This window comes from Pagrus major, chromosome 8, assembly GCF_040436345.1.
Source record: "Pagrus major chromosome 8, Pma_NU_1.0".
Taxonomy (NCBI): Eukaryota; Metazoa; Chordata; class Actinopteri; order Spariformes; family Sparidae; genus Pagrus; species Pagrus major.
This window is the reverse complement of record NC_133222.1, coordinates 12,378,831-12,401,588: the sequence shown is the minus strand read 5'-3', so window position 1 is coordinate 12,401,588 and position 22,758 is coordinate 12,378,831. Positions and strand designations below refer to the sequence as shown.

At 39.9% G+C, this 22,758-nt stretch overlaps 4 protein-coding genes across 6 annotated transcripts; 3 read left to right on the top strand and 1 right to left on the bottom strand.

The window, feature by feature from the left end:
* Positions 1–130: 130 nt before the first annotated feature.
* On the top strand, positions 131–2,636 carry tmem258 (transmembrane protein 258). 2 transcript variants are annotated; one of them, XM_073472824.1, is made up of 4 exons: positions 131–259; positions 617–726; positions 2,258–2,386; positions 2,481–2,636. In XM_073472824.1, exons 1-3 carry the CDS (start codon positions 146–148, stop codon positions 2,382–2,384), a joined length of 351 nt encoding a protein of 116 aa, XP_073328925.1. In that variant the 5' UTR covers positions 131–145; the 3' UTR covers positions 2,385–2,386; positions 2,481–2,636. The 2 variants fall into 2 exon arrangements, with proteins under 2 accessions (XP_073328925.1, XP_073328926.1); XM_073472825.1 differs by having other exon boundaries at positions 2,258–2,392.
* A 571-nt stretch (positions 2,637–3,207) lies between these two features.
* tmem138 (transmembrane protein 138) lies at positions 3,208–6,193 on the bottom strand. 2 transcript variants are annotated; one of them, XM_073472822.1, is made up of 5 exons: positions 6,169–6,193; positions 4,928–5,484; positions 4,036–4,207; positions 3,767–3,842; positions 3,208–3,682 (listed from the first exon to the last, which is right to left on the bottom strand). In XM_073472822.1, exons 2-5 carry the CDS (start codon positions 5,053–5,055, stop codon positions 3,570–3,572), a joined length of 489 nt encoding a protein of 162 aa, XP_073328923.1. In that variant the 5' UTR covers positions 5,056–5,484; positions 6,169–6,193; the 3' UTR covers positions 3,208–3,569. The 2 variants fall into 2 exon arrangements, with proteins under 2 accessions (XP_073328923.1, XP_073328924.1); XM_073472823.1 differs by lacking the exon at positions 6,169–6,193 and having other exon boundaries at positions 4,928–5,498.
* Positions 6,194–6,683: 490 nt separating this feature from the next.
* On the top strand, positions 6,684–16,623 carry cracr2b (calcium release activated channel regulator 2B). The gene is made up of 18 exons (XM_073472903.1): positions 6,684–6,762; positions 8,762–9,018; positions 9,096–9,207; positions 9,317–9,464; positions 10,443–10,589; positions 10,682–10,772; positions 10,867–10,962; positions 11,049–11,236; positions 12,211–12,282; positions 12,436–12,490; positions 13,140–13,219; positions 13,326–13,446; positions 14,532–14,658; positions 14,751–14,832; positions 14,946–15,060; positions 15,313–15,420; positions 15,544–15,620; positions 16,377–16,623. Exons 2-18 carry the CDS (start codon positions 8,764–8,766, stop codon positions 16,459–16,461), a joined length of 1,959 nt encoding a protein of 652 aa, XP_073329004.1. The 5' UTR covers positions 6,684–6,762; positions 8,762–8,763; the 3' UTR covers positions 16,462–16,623.
* Positions 16,624–19,022: 2,399 nt separating this feature from the next.
* Positions 19,023–22,742, top strand: cd151 (CD151 molecule). The gene is made up of 8 exons (XM_073472569.1): positions 19,023–19,106; positions 19,525–19,716; positions 20,266–20,340; positions 20,802–20,822; positions 21,126–21,230; positions 22,046–22,195; positions 22,281–22,367; positions 22,514–22,742. Exons 1-8 carry the CDS (start codon positions 19,023–19,025, stop codon positions 22,571–22,573), a joined length of 774 nt encoding a protein of 257 aa, XP_073328670.1. The 3' UTR covers positions 22,574–22,742.
* Positions 22,743–22,758: the final 16 nt, after the last annotated feature.

The window sequence follows — 22,758 nt, the reverse complement described above, 5'->3', positions numbered from 1 at the left end:
AGAAAGAGAAATTAGAGAGTTTAGAGACATATGAATGTAATTTATAGCTATGAGTAAGAAAAGTCGCAAATCCAGTGGAAAGAGACGCGATTTGTACGCAGTCTGTGAGTAGGAAAATCCTGAGAGGCCGTACTGAGGGACTAAAATGCCCGCTGCGCAACGTCAACTGTACGTCACGAGAAAACCAGGAAGAGATAGTCAGTACGTGGCCTTTTCATCTTGGACCCTAGAAGCAGGAGCCCCGATTCATCATAAAATGGTAGAATTACTCACCTTTATCTTGTTTGTATAATTTCCACTCTAATATACAATTATATGTTGTTTATCTGCACATGTTGTTCGTAATTTCATCAGCAAACAAAGCGCTTCCTGTGGGAAATTATGCTTTGTGTTGTAGCTAGCTAGATACGCAGACTAGCAGTGTACGCTAACGTTAGCTTTTCATGTCAAATACTCTGGTTTAGCTGTTCTCTTAAAGAAACATACGATTAATAAGAATAAGATTTTTGCTCATTTTCAACACCAATCAAATTAAGTAGAGGTTGACGGTGGTGCAGGTGATGTTTAGCGTGTCTAACCTGCTTGTATCTACTCTGTCTCTCTGCTGCGGCTGCAGGAACTCGAGGCTATGACCAGATACACCAGCCCGGTGAACCCGGCTGTGTTCCCCCACCTCACTGTCGTCCTGCTGGCCATCGGCATGTTCTTCACTGCCTGGTTCTTCGTGTATCCTTTCGCTGCTTGTTCTGCATTGCATACAACATTGTGTATGTGGTAACATGAAAGAAGGGGTCATACCAGAGGCCAGTTGGCTATTGCAGAGCATCAACCTGCAGTCAGTAAACTTAAAGGATATGTACACCCACAAATGAAAATTCAGTCATTATCTTCTGACTCTCATGCCGATGGAAAGTCAGGTGAAATGTTGCTGTCCACAGAACATTTCTGGAGCTTCACAGCAAAACAGTGTTTTAACATGAGACTAAACAACTGAAGAAGATGGAGACTCGTTTCAAATTGATTTGAAAAGTCGTTATTCATACTCTATCATAAGCCCAAATGCTCAGCTGCTAAGTCAAAAGCATCTGTGCGCATCCAGTCTGAAGCAGATCCAAGAGCACCTCTGCTCGGCAAGGGTGTAAATGACTTTTCAAATCAGTTTTAGACTTAAGGGTTTCCAGGGACTTCTATTATGCCAGTGAACTGTGTGAAGACATTTTATGTTTATTTTTCAGATGTTTTTTTTTACATTTTTAAACAAGTCACCATCTTAATCCGTTGTTCAGGAGAATCCTGCAACGCTGTTTTGCTGTAAAGCTTAAGAAATTTTTTCCTGGACTATGAAACTTGACCCAACGTTCTATCGGCATGGGGTTGAGTAGATAGTGACTAAATTTTCATTTTGGGTGAACTCATCCTTTAACAGAAATATTTAGTTAAGGATTATTGCCTTTGCATGTTGTAAACACACTTCAAGTGAAGTTAACTTTACATTACTTCTGGCCAAACCTGTGCCAGCAGTAATAATGGCACAGGTTTTTTTTTTAATTTCTGCCAGTGGCACAAGTTCTCATAGAGCACAATTAACAAGTCATACTACTGGTGTCAGTTGTTTGTTTCCTTAAACATTTCAGGAACCCACTCAAGTACATTGTGATAAATCTGGTTTGTTACAACTTGGGACTTCATAGTTCAGGCCATGATTTCAATTGATAGCAATAACAATGTGCTCACTCAGTTTATTGTTGAGATTGTGGACATGTTGGCATCTCTAAAAGACTTGCAGTCAGCTGCTCACAGACATATAACAAACTCCCAGGTTAGCCATAGTGATTTAGAAAAGAAAATGAAGATGAATGGTAAAACTGTTACACACAACAACCAATCCAAACATGACACTTTACAGACTTACTTCCTGCTTCAACATTGACTTGTGAAACTGGTCAAAGATGGGTGTCCACACAGTATCCCTGTGCATATAAAAGATATTTATGGTGTGTTCACTTTTTGGTTTTATCTTAGATTAAAGCGGTAGCTAATTTTGGCTAAACTGTTGAATTAAAAAAATATGAACCACTTCCCCTCCATTGGAATAGAGATTGAGACTTAACTTTTGCATAACAACACACAACATGCTGATGGGTATTAATTAAACCATCTAATGGCATAATAGTGATTTTATGTAAATATCATTACAGAATACAGGAGTTTGGCTATTGGTTGTACTTTTTGCAGATGACCCTTAACTTTTCATCAGCTATGAGGTGACATCAACAAAATACACGAGGGACGTCTACAAAGAGCTGCTGATCTCCCTTGTGGCTTCACTGTTCATGGGCTTTGGTGTGCTGTTCTTACTACTCTGGGTTGGGATTTATGTATGAAGGTAAATGTAAATCTTGTTCAAGTCTGCTCGTTTCTAATTTTCAATTAAGTAGTTTTGTAGTTGTTAACTGGGTTCTGTCCCTCTTTTCCTGCAGTTCCGGATGACTGACTTAAAAGAATGAAACATTCCAGTGGAAACAAGGACATCACAACACAACACAACACAAACTGGACTTAATTGGACTGCACTGACAATATTCTGGGATTATATGGACTGATTTTCTTTTCACAAGTAAAGGGGATTTGTACAACCTTTGGTGTCTTTCTTTAAGCCTCGTACCTGCAATGACTGCAAATATCCATAAATCTCATAGATTTTATACACTTCAATAAAATGTTGATAAACAATTTAATTTAGCCCAGACGAGAAGTTCACTGCAACTTGACCTTCTGGATGCATGAGATTAGACGGTTATTTTAACCCACTGAAGACTATTTATGGTGCATTTCTAGTGGCGCCTAAAACCTCAATCCCTGATTAATCTTTGCGTTAAAAATAGAGCAGTCTGTTTCACCTTGTCTCCTGGATAATACCGACTAGCCTAGTGATGAAGGATTACACCGGGATTAGAGAAGGATTATTTAATAAAAACAGCGGGAACGCAATTCAAAGATCCCCACTTGAAGACAAATGCATTCACAGGAAAATTGGCTTATTGGAATTACATTAACCGTGTAAACAGCACATACTAACCTTACATAAGGCAAAATAAACCAACAGGTGTCTTCCTTTGTGGAACAGAGCTTATCCAATGAAGCTGCTGCTACTACTACATGTTCTACAAATGTACATCAAAATAAATCTGCATCTGTAACAGTTCTTCCCTAAACTTTAAACATACTTTCATTCTGTCTGCAACCCAAATTGATTTACAAAGGCCACATAGATTAACAGACCCAATCCTGATTAATACAATACTATACATGCCATGGTTGGCTTACCTGCCACTGTAAACCATTTAAGTGGCTGCCCACTTGGCTATGAAGAGCCAGTAAACACAAACTGTGGTTGAGACTTCGCTTCATCCTCTTTACCTGTTAGCGTTGAACACCAGCCCATTGAATTGTCTTTAATAGTTAAACACTTTCCAAGTGTCCTTTTAAGCTGACGATAATGCCAGTGTTATCATGTCAGAAGGGCTCCTTGCAGGTCCTTGGAGGTCTCTCTTGACCCTGTCCCCCCTTCACTGACGAGCTCTGGCAAAGGCGTCACGCAGCCACAGAGAGTCCTCGTAGAGCCTCGGGTCTCCCATATACTCCGCTGTGCGCTTGTATAAGTAGTAATACAACACTGCCGCTGATAACAGGAAGAAGAACAGTTACTCAACGCAAAGTATATTAGTTCTGATGGAAATTACTTATGAATAAATCCACCAGTTACCTGTTCTCTGGAAAACAAAGAGAGTTTGAAGACCATCTGTCCAAACAAAATGGTTTGAATCAAGCCATCTGAGGTTCTAGAAAAAGGCAAAATGTAACAAGTTGAATGGATGGGAAAATGTGCACAGTTATCCTGATGTAAGAAAGCAGAAATTGTATACATAGATGACTCTAATTTCAGCAATATTTCACTTAGATACATGTCCATTTGTGTTTAGTGCTTGCACACAGGTGACATACAGGTGTATGTGATAGTGTGATGACGCCTACCATCACCCAGCAGTGGAAGCAGATGCTGAGAGTCAGGTAAAGAGCAGAGAACACCAGCAGAGCCCTGAATCTCTCCAGTAACAAGGACACCAGGCCGACCTGGAACACGTAGGTGTTGAACATCATCAGCAGTATGATGATCACGCTGAACAAGATGGCGATGTCCTGGATGCTGTAGACAAATTTGATATTGGTTTATTTGTAATATTGGTTTCTGATGCAGTGTGTGTTTCATATTACTTATCAGTGCAGCAATAATGTGTCAACAAAATACCTGTGACCATGTCAGAGAGAAGGACACTGTACAAGATGGTAAATTATTACCTTTGTTGAAAAAACTGATAAAGTAAAAAAATTAATATGGATCCTGTTTGGGTACTGATGACTTATTAAAATTAAAAAGCTCTGGATTCATTCACTGACCACAACATCTTGAAATGGCTAAAACTCTTCTATTAAATCAAAAGAATATGACTTGTTCTCTCAAATAAAAAGGTATGTTCGCCAGTTCTGTTTTTTTAACAGCTGCCAATGGACTGGCTATTGAATAAAGACTAGCCAGGGCATAAAATTATGTCACAAAGAAGTTTAACTTGGTATTTTTCATGAATACTTTATATATTGGACACAGTAATGACAAAGGAAAGTTGGTTTTGACGATTACCACTTACTGAAAGAGTAGAATTGCAAAGTTATTTCTATTTTCAGTCTCAAGGATGATAAAAAGTCAAAACAAACATGGACGTTCTAGTAACCTCTAAAAAACTAATTGCGAAGAGTACAGAGTCTATAATTGAAGTAAAACTGTTCATGAGCATCTGAATACAGTACATTTTTGCCTATTGCTCGAAGTGTCTGGCTGGCTGGATGCTATTTTAGTTCAGTGACTTACATGAAAAGCACTAGTTGGATGACAGGCGCTCCTCTCAGGAGTTCACTGAAGGAGTTCACGAAGAGGTCATAGGCCAACAGTGCCAGCTGGATCAGCAGCACCAGTGAGTAGTTGCCAGTCTGGAGCATCTTCAGGGGTTGATCCAGCAAACCACCAAGCTCGCAGGTCTATTCACCTCCTTGCTTCAGGCTGTTTTTCTCGACACTTGCAGAATGCCGGTACTTGATGGTGAAACAAGTCTATCTGATCTAGAGTCACTCTCTACATATTTAACAGAAAGATACTGCAGAGCTTTAGAAGCAGAAAGGCAGTGCTGAATTCACAACTTGTCCATTCACAAAACGGGTGGCTTTCCCCCTAATTGTTCTATTGCTTTATGTTTTCTTTATTCAGGGTTGTCCATCTGTTCAGAAACATGCTGTCTGTTGTCCTCAGGGGCGAAGTATCTTGGTGCTGATTGCAGGAAATCCAAGATATCACATCAGATGTTTGGGTTATTTTCATTTGCTGCATGTTTACATCTCAGGTGTGGAGAGTCTCCTCGTCTGCTGCATTTCCTGCGAGAAAACAACAGCACATCTGTAAAACAACAGACACGATATGATATAGTTAAAAGAGAAACATGATTTCTTTTCACCTCCGAAGCGTTTTCACTGCAGTAACTCATATCTTTGCCTTCTAGCCATCTTCAGTGCGGATGAAGGTGGTGTAGCTTGTCGTCTATCGGCCAAATTAGCAATAAACCTAACCATGTAAGATCAACGTGCCCAGGCTGTTTACGCAAACAAGCATGGAGAGGTAAGGTGTGGGATTACAGATTAATTTCACCTACGCGGACACCACAATCTCTTGTTTTGTTGCTTGCTGTGGGAGCACACTCCCTTTCTTTCTACGCATCTAATCCAGGACGGTCGCACCACGTTATGTAGTGATGGACGAAGATAATCTGGGAGACGGATAACAGAATTGCAGCTGACGACTTCAGAGTCTTATTTCCACCACAAATTACTCGGTAGGCTTTGGCACAGCTCAGATTTTATTATTATTAACTTCCCAGGAACTCCCTCTACACACGTTTACTACGCTAACCATCACAATAGTGTTGACGAACTCCTCACAAATGCCAAATTAACCCGCCCGCACTCACCAGGAAAACGTGAAGCATACAAATAAATCACTCGGAGCGAAGAACAACCACTAAATTACTCATATTCCTACTTTTAGCAAACAATGCTACTCACTTTGAGCGTCCACTGCTGCTTTTCCGCGGTAACGGATGTATTTCCGCAAATTCCATGGTAACGCTACTTTTTACCGTAATAACGCACATATAGGTTCTCGGAATATCCTCCAATATAAAACTATGTGATTATAAACTTTATTTGTATAGCACCCTAAGAGACAGAACATGTGAAAACACGAATAGTCAACACGAGTCATTACAAGTAAAAGGAATAAAAGTGAAAAAAAAACAGGCAAAATCACGGAAAAAGAGAAGGATAACAAAAACGTCATGCTAAAATAGAAATAGATAAACGAATGAAAACAATAAAGGACGATAAGAAGACGACATCACATCAAAAATAAAATACAGTACTCTTTCGTTGTTTCGTGTGTTGATTAAAATAAAAGGAGGGGAAAAAAAGCTACATGTTCGTAAAAAAGATTTCAATCAATCAAAGTACGTGTCTTCAATTCGCGATCTACATCAGACATTACGGTAACCTTCCACAGCTCTCGGCCGTCACTGCCACCCAGCGGCTGCACGCGGTACTGGACTGTAGTCCTGTGAGGTGATCAAGGGTTAGTGGACACCTGCGTTCAGGACAACACTGGTGAGTACTCAAAGTTTCTACAACTTCGCTGAATTGATAGAAAACTACAGTAATTTAAGTCGTTGAGACATTTTACACCCGCGTTTATGTTCACCTTCTCTCCCCTAAGGTGACAGCAACATGAACAACCGACCAGCGGTTGTGTTGTGAGGCTCTTCTTCAATAATAAATGTACATTACTTCTTGGTTTTGGTTACCTCAGCTAGCTACATTGGTCCAAAATGTGCCGCACGTCAGCCACTTAATTCACAGAGGACTGCCGAGCTGAGCCTCAGTCAGACTTTTAACGCACAGTCGCAACGTTTTACAACCACGCGTCGTTTTTAACGAGCTGTCATCGTGTTTTCAAGCAACATATGTTCAATCGCGATGGGAGTGAATGTGTTGTAATGTGGACGTTTATCACTGAAAGTGTCGGGCCGTGTTGTAAACTCACTTTCCCTGAATGTGAGAACTCCACCTTGCACCAAACACACACACACCGACCTTGTTAAATAGTGTGTTAGGTGTGTAAGTTTATTTGACCTTTGGCGTGGCTGCTGGCTTATTAGAAGTCTGGTTTTGACATACAAAATCCTCAATGTTTGCAGGAGCAGCTTATCTGGGATCCCTGCATATCTCTAATGTTATAAAGAAGTTTTTTAACTTCATAGATCAGCATCTGGATGTTTTACTAGCCATTATCAGCTCATACCTTTTAGGGTTTTATGCCTTCTGAGATAACCTAACTGGAGAGATAGGAAGGACAGGCAGTATTTAACAGTGACGCAGATATCAATCGAGAGTGCACCTTAACCTGATGATATTTCTAATTTCATTTAGATGACACCATTTATGATTTATGCTGATATGTTCGTCCTGTGTAATAGAAATGCCATCTAACCCGAAGACAGATTATGTGTGATGTTTGTCATAAATCACAGTTTATGATGGAGATACTAAGGCATGTCTTCCTCGTAGTGTTCAAGAGTAAAATTTGTTTGCAATTGTGGTATTTTTCTCACAATGCAAATACCTGAAAACATTTTATTTGCATCTCTCTCCCCTGGGTTTTCCACCCTCCCTGAGTGTACACAGTAAATCCCCTCACATGACACCATCCTGTTTTTTATCCTCTACACATCCTGATACGCATCATCATGGCAGCAGTGGCAGCATATTGTTTATTTAACTTATCCTCATCTAAATATTGAGTGAGAATAACTGGTTGTGCTGCCTTAAGCTAAAACCTTATGATTTACCTTGCCTAGGCATATTGACTTTTTGTACAGAAACATACATAATAACGTGCCATCACACTAGATACCTCAAACGACTGCAAGAGAGTGACATATCTGTCACCTGATCGTAGTAGCTGTAGATAAGTCTGGACTCACAGCTGAGTTTGTTCTGCACCTAGTGTTTGACAAGGGAGGACCTGTAGGCTTAGCTTCTCGCAATATCCTGCAGCAACAAGAAGGAACATCCAAAGTGTCTTTTAATTCGTTCTGGATCATCAGTGACGTAAAAATGAATGTCATGGATCATGCCTCACACTTGCAAATTCCAGTAATAATTAACTTTAACACTATTGAAATAAGGATCGACTTCCCATCAGGCCTTTGCTAATAATTTAAAAAGCTGTCAAGTTTGACATTTTCATTCATCACATTGGTGCGCCTGAGATTCAGCAGGTCAAATTGAAAAAATGTCAACTATGCAATTAATTGATGATGTTTGAGATTGATTTATTTGAGTTTGTTGAGCACTTTAAACATCAGCACTTTTTTGATAAATTGAAGTTATCACAGTTTTTTGTTGCTTGGGATGTGATTTAAAATTAAGAGAATTATTTGTCTACGTCTTTATTCCTGTTAACAAGAATATAATATTATTGGGCGCACCTACATTGTGTGCAGGTGAAAAGTTAGGCCCACCAGTACAAACAGTGTATATAACCAGTATTAAATGATAGCCACATACACCAACTCACCAGCCATATCCCCCTGTCTCTGTGCAGTAATGTCTAACTGGCTGAATGATGGTGAAGTGCTGGTGGGTCAAGGCAGTGGTGAGGCAGTGCCGGTGAGCCCCAGGCCGCGGTGCCTACCAGCTGGGAGCCCAAAGCCAGGCCGGGTACGAAGTCCCCTGACCTCACCCACTGCCAGAGAGGCTATGCCAGGCAGCCCACAGGCAGAAACCATGGGCAAAGCCAAGGAGTTGTTTGTGCTGTGTGACAAAGAGGGGAAAGGGTTCATCACAAAGCGGGACATGCAGGTGAGCAGCTGATGTGGTAGAATTACAAAATTTAGGTCGTTCATAGAGTCTTGAACTTTCCATCTTCTTGTGGTCAGAGGCTACAAGGGGAGCTGCCGCTGTCCCCTGAACAGCTGGAGACGGTGTTTGAGAGTCTGGACCGACAGAGCAACGGCTTCCTCACTCCTGTTGAGTTCAACACTGGACTTGGTGAGTGTTGTGTTTTGAGTGATTTGAGAGCGCTGCTCACTATTGTTCACAACCATCCATCATCCACTTTAAACCAAATCCTCGGTGCTTCTCTCTGTCTGTGGTGCAGGTGAGTTGGTGGGGCTGGAGGACACCACTGAGCTGAGTCAAGACGAAGCAGAAGAGGATATGGACGGGGTGGACTGGTCCCAGGACCCCGCTGCAGTTAGATTTGTAAACATCCTGATGGAGCTGGGCGCTGACAAACTCTTCAAAGAGTAAGACCACCATCACACGTTAACTGCTAAGATTTCCTATGATTGGTTAATGTTATTTTTATTATTCTACCTTCATTGATAAAACGGGGTCGACATAATAGATTCAAAAGCACCACAGTCACTAAAATTACAGTAATGTTGAATCAAAATCTCCTTAAAACTGTTGCAACAAAACATCATGTGATAAGTATTGTATAACAATATTTGCATACTGTGTTTACTAGAAGTGAATGCCACATTACATGATGTATTTTTTTCACTGTAAACGGCTGTCAAAAAGATCCACAGTTACAGGAAACAACAGTGCGGAGTCCCAGCTGTTTCATTAGAAAATATAAACTATTAAGTGGTTTTATTTTAGTGTAGGTCTTTGACACTATAATAAAAGTTTCTTTGTTCCCACAAACCCTTACAAGTTTTGAATTTGAGAAAAACATCAAGACTGTGAAAGTTTTTTGAAAATAGACATACAGTACATCGACATGGGCCATTAAATTTATATACTTAGTGAAAGAATAGAAATTGAAGTTCTTTATACATTTTTACTTGATTGCTACAAAAGGTTACATCCCGCTGTCTGCATGTGTGTCTCCCGCAGTTGTTTGCCATCACAGTTGTAAAGAGTTAACACATTCAAGCCTCTTTGTCTTTTGAATTGTTGTCTGTGAGCTTCTGCAAAGATTGTCATTGTTAAAAATCTAACAGTAATTAACATTGACCCAAGTCTCAAACTTTGTTGTGTTGGGTTGTTGAAATGGAGGAATTTCTCCTCTCTAAAACAAAAAACTGTCCTGAGCATCTGCTTATTTTATAGGAATTGTACTTTGTGCAGTTCAGTATAAAGATGCTTGATGTACAACTGTACATGTAGCATTTGTCATTTGAATCCATAACCTCTTTGTAATGTGAGTGATATTGTGCTGTTAAGGTTTGATAGTCACACTCACTGTAACAGTTGTGCTGTGTGTTGTGTGTCAGTCAGCAGGAGTTCAGTTCATTGTGGTGTGACCTCCAGAGAGACAGGCCGGAGCTGCTCGGTGTCCTTGAAGGCATCCTAACCCATGCAGTGTCCCATTTACAGGACTCCATCAGAGAGAGAGACAGTCTGGAACAAGCTCTTCGCAGGTCCTCTGCATGTGGAACATGATATACTATATTAATTATGTCATATTCAAACGGGAGTATTCAGAGTTTTGATTTCATTTTTTCTGTTTCAGACGGGAGAGTGAACATGATCAGGTTGTTCGGTCCATATATGAAGAAATGGAAGGCCAGATGCGAGAGGAGAGAGAGAAGCGCCTGGCTCAGGTACACCACACATGTGCTATTTAGTCTTGCCTTTGTGCTGTTTAACTAAAGTGATCAACATAACAGCATTTAATACATTTATTGTGAAATCAAGGAGACCATTAAACAGAAGCAGAGAGGGCAGAAACTTGACGAGGAGCTGAAGAGTCGGGAGCAAGAGCTGGAGAACACACTGACCAAACAGAAAGAGGTGGCCGTCCAAACAGCATTAATGTTGGTTCCAAAAAGTGTGAAGGGTCATAGTTTAATGAGTGAATCAACTGTCTCTGTCCTCAGCTGGAGACCAGAATCCAGCAGCTGAGCTGTGAAAAAGCAAACATCAAGCAGCAGAACCAGCAGCTGCGGAGCCTCAACATCCAGTTACAGGAGCAGGTGGAGAGCAGCAGAGAGCAGCTGCAGGCTGCTCTGGGTCAGCTCAGCCTGCTGCAGCACGATGCTGCCCAAGAACAAGAAGCCAGGCAGAGGTGAGTATCTAACAGCACATACTACATGCTGTAGACGTCCCAACACTTGTATCAGAAATTGGATTGTCTTTCCTCATAACTTGATAACAAAGCATTAAGAGTTCTGATATTAAAAAACACATGGGAGTCATATGACTCTTTTCAGTTCCAGTCGAACTATTACCAAAAGTTACCATAGCCGATGTGCAATTAAATTGAAAACACGCATATTTCATCCATGTGAGACAAGTTTAAACTAAAGTGATCTTATTTTCTCCACATTTGGCTATTTTTAAACAATCATTTTGACTCTGGAAAAATGTCTCTGAGGTCTCCGGCAGCCTGCCGATTAAATCATTGTTACCAATCAGTCACACACCAATCACAGCCATTGTCACCACAGGGTGGTCCATTTAAAGATCCACCTCCTACTCAAATGCTGCCACAAACTGCTACTGCTGGCAAGCTTGCCGCCACCTTTAATAGATTAAAGTAGAGATGCTGCCTGGTCAATTCAGGGAGCGTCTTAAGAGCACAGCCACCAGCGCCAAGCATAACTGTATTTCTATATGTTGCAATAAATGGTCAAACCTATGACGAGAGTGTTCCTGACTGAAGTAATGACCTAAAGCAGCTGTGCACTGTAATCTTAAGTAAACACCACGCACACAGAAGTAATAAGTGTAGTTGTTTGGGACTATTTTCTGTTGTGGATAAATACACATTTGGTGCCCTAATGAGCATTTATGGCAGCAGGACGGTGTTTGTGGGATCAGCTCAAAGTCAACTACAGTGTCCATGTTCATCATCATGACGAAGATGTGGCTTGTTGACGTGTTTAAAATCTATTGCACAAAGTTATGTAAGGCTTTGACTACATAGGCAGTACTTACAGGGATCAATTAATTATTTTTTCTTGGATTTGTTGCCAAGAAGAAAAGTAGAGAATAATTGCAGACTCATGCTTTAACAATCTCTTGTTTGCTTTACTCTAGAAATGTGATGAAGGTGTCAAGGAACATACAGAAAGAGAAGGACAGTCTCATGAGACAACTGGAGCTTTTGAGGTAACAGCTGCTGCTTCAGTCAAGTTCCTGTAGTAGTACTGTACTGTAGTGTTTGTACTTTTCATGTCTTTTTTGAATCGATTACTCACCAATCTAAGCATGGATCTACCAGTGTGATGTTGGTTGTAACAGATTTTCTCCCTTTTTTATCAGGGACATGAACAAAAGGCTGCGAGATGAGAAAGATGTCCAACAGTCCCAGAGGAGGGTTAGTCACAGTCATAGACACACTTCTGTCCATCCTGCTCTACCATTAACTCATTACCTCAGTGAAGACCTTTGTACCCCGTGGACACAGAAGATTTATCCAACCTAAGCTAAGTCTTGGAAAGGCTTCATGCTGGACAATGATTATTTATACGGGTACTGTTATGGTTCGGTTATTGATTGAACTCACTTGGGACTTTTTGCAATGTCAGCATGTGTTTTGTTTTTCTCTTGAAGATGTGGTCAGTGAAGTGAAGAGTTTTGTGAAAAGGCATTTATTCTGTCCTGTGTCAACTTGAAGGAAAGAGTGTTTTATATCTTTATTAATGATACTGTACATAGCACTATTTATGCAGGTGATTTAAAGTGGGTCAGTTGACTAAACTAATAAAGCCCTTTATCAAAATTCTGATGATTATGATGTTAAACTTCTTTGCAGCAGAATGATTTCACTATTGGACTGAATACTTGCTTTTTGAATGAACAAAAACTAAAAAATTCTCTGCCTGTGTGAAGCATTCAGTATTTCTACAGAGAAGATGTTGCTTGGAAAATAGCATGCGGATATTATATACACTAAAATACCTTTTATTATAAAAATCTTAATGCTACTCATTTCTTCTGCCTCACTTCTCACAAAAACCTTTTAGACTCCAAATGTCACAAAGCCTTTGCAGAAGAAAGGGTCAATCATAGGTAACTACTTACTGCAAGACAAGCCACTGAAGAGGTTTGTATGACTTACCACATCTGATATCACATTTGTCATCTTTGCAGTAATGTGAGGCAGATTGCTCGAGGAGGTAACTAATTTTGTGTATTCGTTGATTCTGAAGACAGCTGAGCTCATCCGATGAGTTGGAGGAGAACAAAGACAAAGAGGTGACAAATACAACCAAGAGACACCAGCCGTCACGTAGAGTCAGTCGTGAACATGTTGAACAAGTGCAAACTCAGGTAGGGAACATATTAAATCCACAAATACATAAAATCCATGAATGTTTTTAACACAGATGCAGCAGCTAGAGACGGATTATGAGGAAGATGAAAAAGTCGTTCATGCACTCATCTTTTCTCAACCGACTCATCCTTTCTGGCAGACACTGAAAGTCTTGCTCGCCTCCAGCTTGTCCAGAATGCAGCAGTTCGGCTTCTTACTGGTTTTAAAGGAGACTGATTATGCTTTTTCATTTTCTTCCTTTCCTTCTGTGTTTTATACTGTATAGGTTTTCGTACATGTGTAAGGTCTTGAAAGTTTAAAAGCCCAATGTTCGCACTAATGGGAGCTCCTCTCTCCCACAGAAAGCACTGCTCCTGAAGTGCCTGAAACGGCTTGTTAGTAGTCTCTCCTTTAATTCCCTGACATCACTCACCATGTCACATATTTGCACACACACAGTAGAAGTGAGGCTAAGTGGAAGCTGAAAACATGACAGAGCCGACCATAGACATAGTGAGCGATGCTGGCTCAGGTGTGTGTGAGCTGACCAATCAAAGCAGATTGAGTATTCGGGAGGAGGGGCCTAGGAGGAGTGGGAGATGGGAGCCAGGAGATAAGGCTTGCAAAATCAGCAACTTATTTAAAATCACTTCTTAAAACACACTTTTATAGACCTGCTTTCATATGAAGTCGTCTTTTTTAAATTCCTTTTCACTGTAAATTTTTTTTATCTGTCTTATTCCTCTTATGTGATGTTGTCTTCTTATCGTCCTTTTATTGCTTTTACTCTTTTTAATTTAATTTGTATTGTTTTCATTCGTCTTGACATTTTGTGTTTTGTTTTAACTTCTCTTAGTCAGGGCGTCTTTCTGTTTGGCTTGACTGTTGAGTGTTTATCCTGTTATATGGTCCTCCTGAGTTTCCTGCTTTTGCTTTGTCTGTCACGGGTTTTAAAGGTGCCATATAAACAAAGTTGTAATTATTATAAGATAGTATTCTAGGGATTTTTTCCTCTGCACAGTGATGATAGAGTGCAATAGAAAAAAAACAGCATGACACTGAAGTGAAAATGTTCAGTCTGGTGCCTTTACCTGAATTTTAGAGCAACATTGTCAGTCCTCAGCGAGTGTTCAAGGTGGTGTTCCTGGGTAATTCAGGCGTGGGTAAGACCTCCTTCATCCAGCACTACTGCACGGGACACTTCCACAATAAAATGAGCACTACTGTCGGTAAGCTCTTCTTTTATTATCACTAGTATCGCAGCAATTAACGTACACCTCAGTGGATATGTCAGTAAAGTATGAAACCATGTTGGTTCCAGGTATAGATTTCCAGATGAAGACTGTAACTCTGGGCTCCACCACCATCACCCTGCAGCTCTGGGACACCGCAGGACAGGAGAGGTCAGATGTAACACAGCTTATTCCGATCTTTCCCAGCCATGTGTTTTTCGTGTGGCTTTAACATGATACCATTTGTGCTGTAGAATCATTTAAAGTCTTTTTATTTCATCCAGGTTTCGCAGCATCACTGAGCAATACTTCCGCAAAGCTGACGGTATCCTCGCCATGTATGACCTCACTCAATCCCCCTCCTTCACCGCTGTGAGAGGATGGATGCACTCTGTAAAGGTGAGCAGGTGGAGATGGAAAAACATGCAAAACAGTTTGTCCCAATTTGAATACACATGCAGGTAAATGACAACACGGCACAATAGAAATCTCTGCTGACATCTGAGTGATAAATATCAACTCTTCTTTTAGCTTCTTAGCTCTGTGTTTGTCAGATGTTTATGTAGATTAATGTAACAGCTTTCCTCACTATTGATGTATTTTTTGCTTCAGTTCTTGTGTGTATTGTAACCTGCTGTATGTCTGTCCCAGGAGAAGATGTGTGACGGTGCAGTACTGATGCTGCTGGCGAACAAACTGGACCTGGCAGACGATCACAGCAGAAGAGTGACAGCAGGGAAGGGGCAGAGACTAGCAGAGGTGAGGCACATTTGAATATTCAAACTATCTTCTGGCGTGATTTACTCACAATGCCACTGCTAAGGAAGAAACACTACTTTAATACAAATAAAATGTTTTGTTTTTACTTCCTGGTTTATGCAGCAACACCAAGCTTTGTTTTACGAGTGCAGCGCAAAAAGTGGACATAACATCGAGGAGCTGATGACTGATCTGGCTAGGTATGGCTTCTTATTTCTTTGCTGTATGTCCTTCACATCATCTGGATCCTGTAAAATGTTTATTATTGCTGTGTTGGCAGTGTTTTGGCACATATCGTTTGTTTTGTCCGACAAATTGAAAGATACAAGGAAAAGTAGTAAATAATAAAATTTTAAAAGCTGAAAAATTATTTGATATGTCATTATTTGATAAATGTTTAATCGAATTGTCAAAACCTATGGCGGATAATTTATGTTAGATATTGATTGATGTATCAAATAATTCTTCCTTTACTATTTTTCATATTTAGACTTCTTCTAGTCTTCTAGAGGTGTTGATTCTGTGTTGTTTTCGGACCGTAGTTTGTGTTGCTATTGAATTGTATTGCGTTATATTGAGAGGTTTTCTAATAAGGGCTACAACTAAGCTAGCAATTTTCTCACAATCAAATAATTTGCAAATTTTTTAATAATCAATCATTTGTTCTATAAAATGGCAGAAATGTTGGTCTCACTGTGAGTCCTAGGTGATGTCTTCAGATAGTTTGTTTTTTTGGACACGCATTCTAAAACTGAAAGTTATAATAACAGTGAAAAGCAGCAAATAATCACATTTGAAAAGCTGAAAACAAAGTATTTGGCATTTATGTTTGATCGAATTGTCAAACCCTGATAAGAACTGGCAGCAGGATCTGCTGTGTTAACTGTAAACTTATTTTTATTCTCACATGTTGTGGATTCTGCTGCACAATGATTTAATCATTTTCTTCATCTTAGGATGTTAGTGTCGCAGCATGACCGACAATGTGAAGATGCACTTTTATTGACCGAAGACACTGAAAAAAAACGCTGCTGTACATGAAAAGAAGAGGAAAGGTGTCAGCACCATGGTTGATTTGTCGGGACAGACAAAGGTCATTTATATCATGTCATTTTGTGGACAAGTTTACTGAACAGTATCTGTAATATTTGCCTGTGTATGTATCTTTATAAACCATCCCATAAAATATATTTTTGATGACTGCTTTGGTGTCATTGTCTTTTTTAAATTTTATATTACAGTCCTTTAAGCTTTTACAGTTTTAGTTCCAGTAGAGCTCATATGTGTGAGAAACCAGATGGGGGCAGCCATGTACTCTACACAACATGTGGAGCTGCCTGTGGTGCCAAAAGAGGACAGACACGCTCAGACGCTCGGGTGGAGGGCTCGTGTCTGAGTGTCAGCTGAGAACTTGCACTGTTGCAGTTAACCTTCAAAGCCAGCAGCGCGGTGACACCGGGGTTGTTGTGATCTGGGAAGACGTACCCCGATAATCTACATCCTTCAGTGCTCACCATCTAAAATCAGGTAGGAGTATTTTAGTCTCAGCGGAAAGGGAGAGCAGTTTTTCCATGACACAATGAGTTAAAAATAACTCTGATTCTGACCATTGGGAGATTTTGTTTTGCTGGACAATCACATATACACATGGAGTATTTTGCCTTGTGGCTGGAACACAACACTGCATTTTTCATTTGTTTCATAGTAACTGTCACTTTTACTTTTTCTTGATTTATGTCTTTCTAAAGAGATGTTAGCTGATACCTTAAAATTTACAATCCCCAATCTCTCATGGTCCTCAGATTCACAACTTTTTGAGAAAAGAAGCAGAGGAAAGTTGTGCTCAAGTTAAAATTAAACAGACATGAAGTGAAGCATTAAAAGTCAACAGTATATCACTGGAGCGTGAGAAGATCAGGTTAAGTTACTGAGATGGGGACATGTATATCTGTCTGCTGGATGACATGTGACACAAGTTAAGTATGTTTTACCCACAACATATTTGATTTCATCTTTGAGCTCTTCATATTGCTCTAGTATACCCATATTTTTTGGTCTTTTTGTAAGTTTGAAAGGTGCTACATTTCAGTTTTCAGTTTACTTTTTAATGTAAACCCTTAAAAAGATGAACTGTTTTCAGGAAAGCACTGTGTACTGTAGTTTGGTGTCAGATCTCCACCCAGTGAACCACCTTTTCACACCAAATGTGGAACTAAAGGAGACTGAAAGAGGAAATTCCTAAACGTATACCACCACTTGCTTGTCTCAATCAGATATGACACTAATAGGATTTAGTTTGCTGTCATGCGAGTAAAAAGATGTGTGATAATAATCTTCAATGTTGGAGGGTAAGCAGCTTGATTTCATTCTCTAGGTTCTGCTGTGCTAATCTTCAAGAAATACTACAAGGGGTTGTTTAAGGTAGGCTATACAGGATTTTCCTAAAAAAAAACAAGGTACAGACTAAATAATGCTAAATAATCCCTCTCAATCATCACTTGTGACTCACCAGAAGTTAGTCATAAGTATATTTGCGGAGACCCTCTGCCTGTATTTTGTGTGTTTTTTTAGAATTGCTGCAGCGTTAGGCGTCAGCGGTTCTGCAGAAAGACAGTTGATTGCTGAGTCTCGTTCACAGGTCGTCAAATACTGACAGTTTGGGGTCATGACTCGCTAATTTATCTACAAACAGCAACAACAAATCCTACATAGTATGCCTTTAACTCATTATGAAATAAACTAGACTGATGCCTCTATGACATGTATAAGAAAACCAGACCATCAGCAAGAAGATTGGCTATTTCTGTGTAGTGTAGTCATTCTCATCAGGTCCAGTCATTAAATTAAAAATATTTTTTTATGGTGAAGTTCTGAGAATGAATTGAGGGACCTCACAGCCTGAGGAAAGGAGCCGCTCTGTAGTCTGGCGGTGCAGCACTAAAACCAAGTTTACTTTGTTTCACCATCGTCATATTAAAGTTATTAATCTTACATGCACACAAATAGTCACCATCACTATGTATCCAACAAACAGCTGTTTTAAAAAGACAAAGTTTTAAAAATATGTGTTTTTCTTTGATTTGCCTTCAAAACAAATGCCTTTGGGACACTAGGCAGGGTGTTCATACCAGAATCAACTCAAAATTAATGTACTTGTAGCTGCTTTAAAGCTGCTGTAAGCGTTATTTTTGTATCAAAATGAGTGTTAAATAGCACATGTCTCTCCTCCCCCTGCTCATGCAGTAAAAAAAGAAAGACATGTTCTGGTGTCTCTGCCCACTTTAACCTCTCAGGGGAAAAGGAAAAGAAACAGTGAAATTTACCAATTCCAGCGCTCCTGGTGACAGCCAATACTTCCAAACAGGCCACACGATGAAAAATGCTTGAAGAAAAAAAAGGGAAAGAGAGCTGCCTCGAAAAGAGGAGGGAGTTGAGTCATCGTGCTGACAGAGAGATTGAGTGGATTCCTAACTGCAAAACGGACTGGAAGTTAGTTAAAATGACGACGTTACAGCAGCTTTAAGTTTTTCATTGTGTAATTCCTGCCCTGTATATATACATTAACCTTCAGTGTACTAACATGCATTTCTTTTAATTTCAGAATGGAAGGTCAATGTGAAAAAACAAACACCTGTGGGACAGTTTGTCTGAAATATCTACTTTTCCTCTTTAACATTCTTTTCTGGGTAAGTTAACGAATAAGCATGAAGATATTCTCTCTTTAAGATAACAAGTTATTTAATAGTGTTATAATTACTTCCCACAATATAACTACACCGTAACTTAAAGTCTGACAGTTTTTACTTTCTTAGCCTCATTTTTTCTTAACTTTAGGTTTTAAATCATCTCCTGTATAACCTACTCTGAGCATTTCCACAAAGAATGCACCCACATATGAACGAGACATGATTTATGTGCATCAGATAACAAAATCAAATTAAGCCTGAACGTCTCTTGAGGCTGGCAGAGAAATAAGAAGGCGTTGTCTTGTTTGCATCACTCTCACATTTGAGGAGCTGTGTTAAAAACTGCTGACATTTCTGAGCTACGTTCTTGATATGAGCATCTGGTTTGAGTTGAGCTGATAACGGTGTGTTCTTCCAGCTGGCGGGAGGGGCCGTGCTGGCAGTGGGATTGTGGACTCTGGTGGTAAAGAGCGACTACATCAGTTTACTGAACTCCAGCTTCTACTCAGCCTCAGCTTACATCCTGATAGCTGCTGGTGTCGTTGTGATTGTGACCGGGATAATCGGATGCTGTGCCACGCTGAAGGAGATGAAGAGTCTGTTGATTGTGGTAAAATGGATCAGACACACAAAACATTGCCCTGTAACAGAGAGGTTGTTACTACACTCCACCCCATTTAATTAATGAGGAACCTAGAAAAGACACTTAAGTTCCTGTTTATACACACACAACCTGCAACTGAAAGTTAATCCATGGTGACCTTCTGTCTTGTCTGCCTGCTTTCAGTACAGCTCATTATGTCAGACAGGCATGACTGTCAAATATAACAGACAAAGTCACGCAGAGTGTGTCTTTAAGGGTTTAGATTTAGAGTGTGGCTCATGCCAGAGGAATGGAGGGCATCACAAGCGCTCTGCTTGGCCTGAAGAGTGTTTGAGAGACACAGACAGACGCAGTGACAGGACGTCACACAGAAGAAAAACTGCACACGCTCTGTGACGTTATGTCTGTTTCTATATTCAGCACAAACTTTGTAATGAATAACATCCTGTACCGCAGATACTTTCAATGATAATGTCACATTTATAATCACATTTATTGTCATGTTTTAGCACAGTTTTAGCCGTCCTCTTGATATTTCATGTCCCTCTGTTACAGTATTTGTGCTTACTGCTCTGTATTTTCCTGCTGGAACTCATCGCCGGTGTGCTGGCCTTCATTACCTACCAAGAGGTGAGGTGCTTTATTTTCTGTTTGTATGTGCTTCTGTGAATTTGACCAAAGTATACTGACATATATTAACCCAATATACTTTCATTTTCAATACAAAATATTTCCTGATAAAGATCTCATATAGTGTAACAAACTTAAGACTTTTGTTATATACTGCTATGACTGCTATGCTATTATACACTTTAAATCCCACTGTAGCATTTACAAATCTAACTTTTTTTTCTTTCTGCATATATTTTATGTGTATTTCTGTCACTCCATTATCCCTGAAGTGATTTCAAACTCCATATACCTTGCTCTCCTTCATTTCTATTTAAATGTTTTTACCACCCATGAAATGCTGCAGTTGCTGCACTCTCTCTTGTGAAATCTTCTCTGCATGCCTCTCTGTGCATGTTCTTCATTTGTCCTGTTTTCCACCCTTCTCACACCTCTCTTTTTCCCCCCTTTTCTCGCTCCAGTGTTTCCCTTTCTGCTACCAGGTAATCTGCTACCACCTGTTTCCATTTTATATCAACCTGTTGATATAAAATGATTTGTTTCCACTCTTTGCACAAAACTTTTTTTAATTTGCAAACTTATTTGAAGAATGTGGAAGAGGTAGTGGGGTCAGAGGATCTCTGCTCATATGGTTTGAGTTATGTGTGGGCATTGCACAGGTACAGAAGAATGTTACAGGGGAGGAAAGAAACTTAACCTCAGGCTATTTTTATTGATGGGAGGAGATTTGCAGGTGGCACATTTTTTTCCTGAGCGATCACTGAAATGCTTTTCTCGTCTCACAGCTGGATGAGGAGCTCAGACAGAACCTGAAGGTCACAATGCAGCAGAAATACCAGCAGCCGGGTGAGGAGAGTGTCACGCAGGCTGTGGATAAACTCCAGCAAGAGGTGTGGAAGTGATACTGAATGTCTGAATCACAGCTGGTTTACAGGCAGGCAAGAAGTACCACCTAACCCTCAAAAACCTAGAACAACTTCGGGGGCACTTGACTCTCTGACACTGTATTTAATTTGTTTTTCTTACCGTGTTCTAGCAGTTAGCATCAAGTGTCATACATCATTTGATTCAGGAGAACCTTAAGTTTGTTAAAAAGGTTTTTTATTTATATATTATATTATATATTTACATATGAATTTTTGTCTACATCTGACCTTTCCTGGGCCAGTTAAAGCCATTTATTATAGTATTATTCTCAGCATTTTTCAGTGACAGACAGGTGTAATCCCATATTTAACTTCCTGAAAATGTAGATATTATTATTAGAAATGTAATTAAATCATAACAAAGCAAAAGTGACTTTTTTCAGAGAAATATAATCCATTGAACATGAACAACAAAAGTAGTTTGGCTAAAACTTTTGCCCTTTGGCCCAGTGGACAGTGAACTATGTGGGTTTCCTTGATGGGTGATCTGAATGCCCAACAAAATAAATGTATGTGACGCCAATGAATCGTGTAGAAACTCTGCATTACATGACTTTTAAAAACATTGGGTAGGATGAGTGGTTCAAAAGTTATTGAACATTTTAGAACAATAGCTATTTTTAGCCATAGCCGGCTGTCTAGCTATTTGAGGGTTAAGTAACCTCAGTGTCGGGTATCTGCTTGATCAGATTTTATTAAATTTGAGTCCACCGCTTTAGCCTGAATGTCAGTCATCATTGTCTTGTCTTGTGTTCCTCCCTGCTCTCGATCCCTCTCAGTTTATGTGTTGTGGCAGTCACAACTACTCGGACTGGACAGACAGTGTGTGGATCCAGACGAATGATCAGCTCGTTCCTGATAGCTGCTGCAAAACTCGCACTGACCTCTGCGGCCTCAGGGACCATCCCTCCAACATCTACAGGGTGGAGGTAGGTAAAGCTATCCATTTGGCAGTGGAGAAATGATAGAAATTATGATAACGTTTTAATTTCTTTCCCTCTCTTCTGCTCCCAGGGAGGCTGCATTATGAAATTAGAGGAGTTCATCCTCAGTCAGTTGTATATTCTCGGTGCAGTGGGTATTGGGATTGCATTTCTACAGGTAAAACACTAACCAGTGAGCAGAATACAGAATAGTATGGACATCTCTTTTAATGTTATGCAAAATGCCCCCAGCTGATCTGTGAACATGTTGTTTCTGTGTGCCGTGCAGAACTAACCAGTTCCTCGTGTCTTTTTTTCTTTCAGCTTGTGGGGATGATGTTTACTTGCTGCCTTTATCGAAATTTGGAGGAAGATCCGTACTGATTTTTGACTTTCTTGAATATCACAAACTCACACAGTCAAGTCATGCATTGTAAATTGTTTGGGTAGACTTTTTACACAGTTCTGAATGCTGCAATTCAAATGATTATTTGATGAAAACACAGACACTATGGATACTATAATGCTGCTGGGCAGCACTGTTCCTATTCTGCAAACTGCCACTGCAT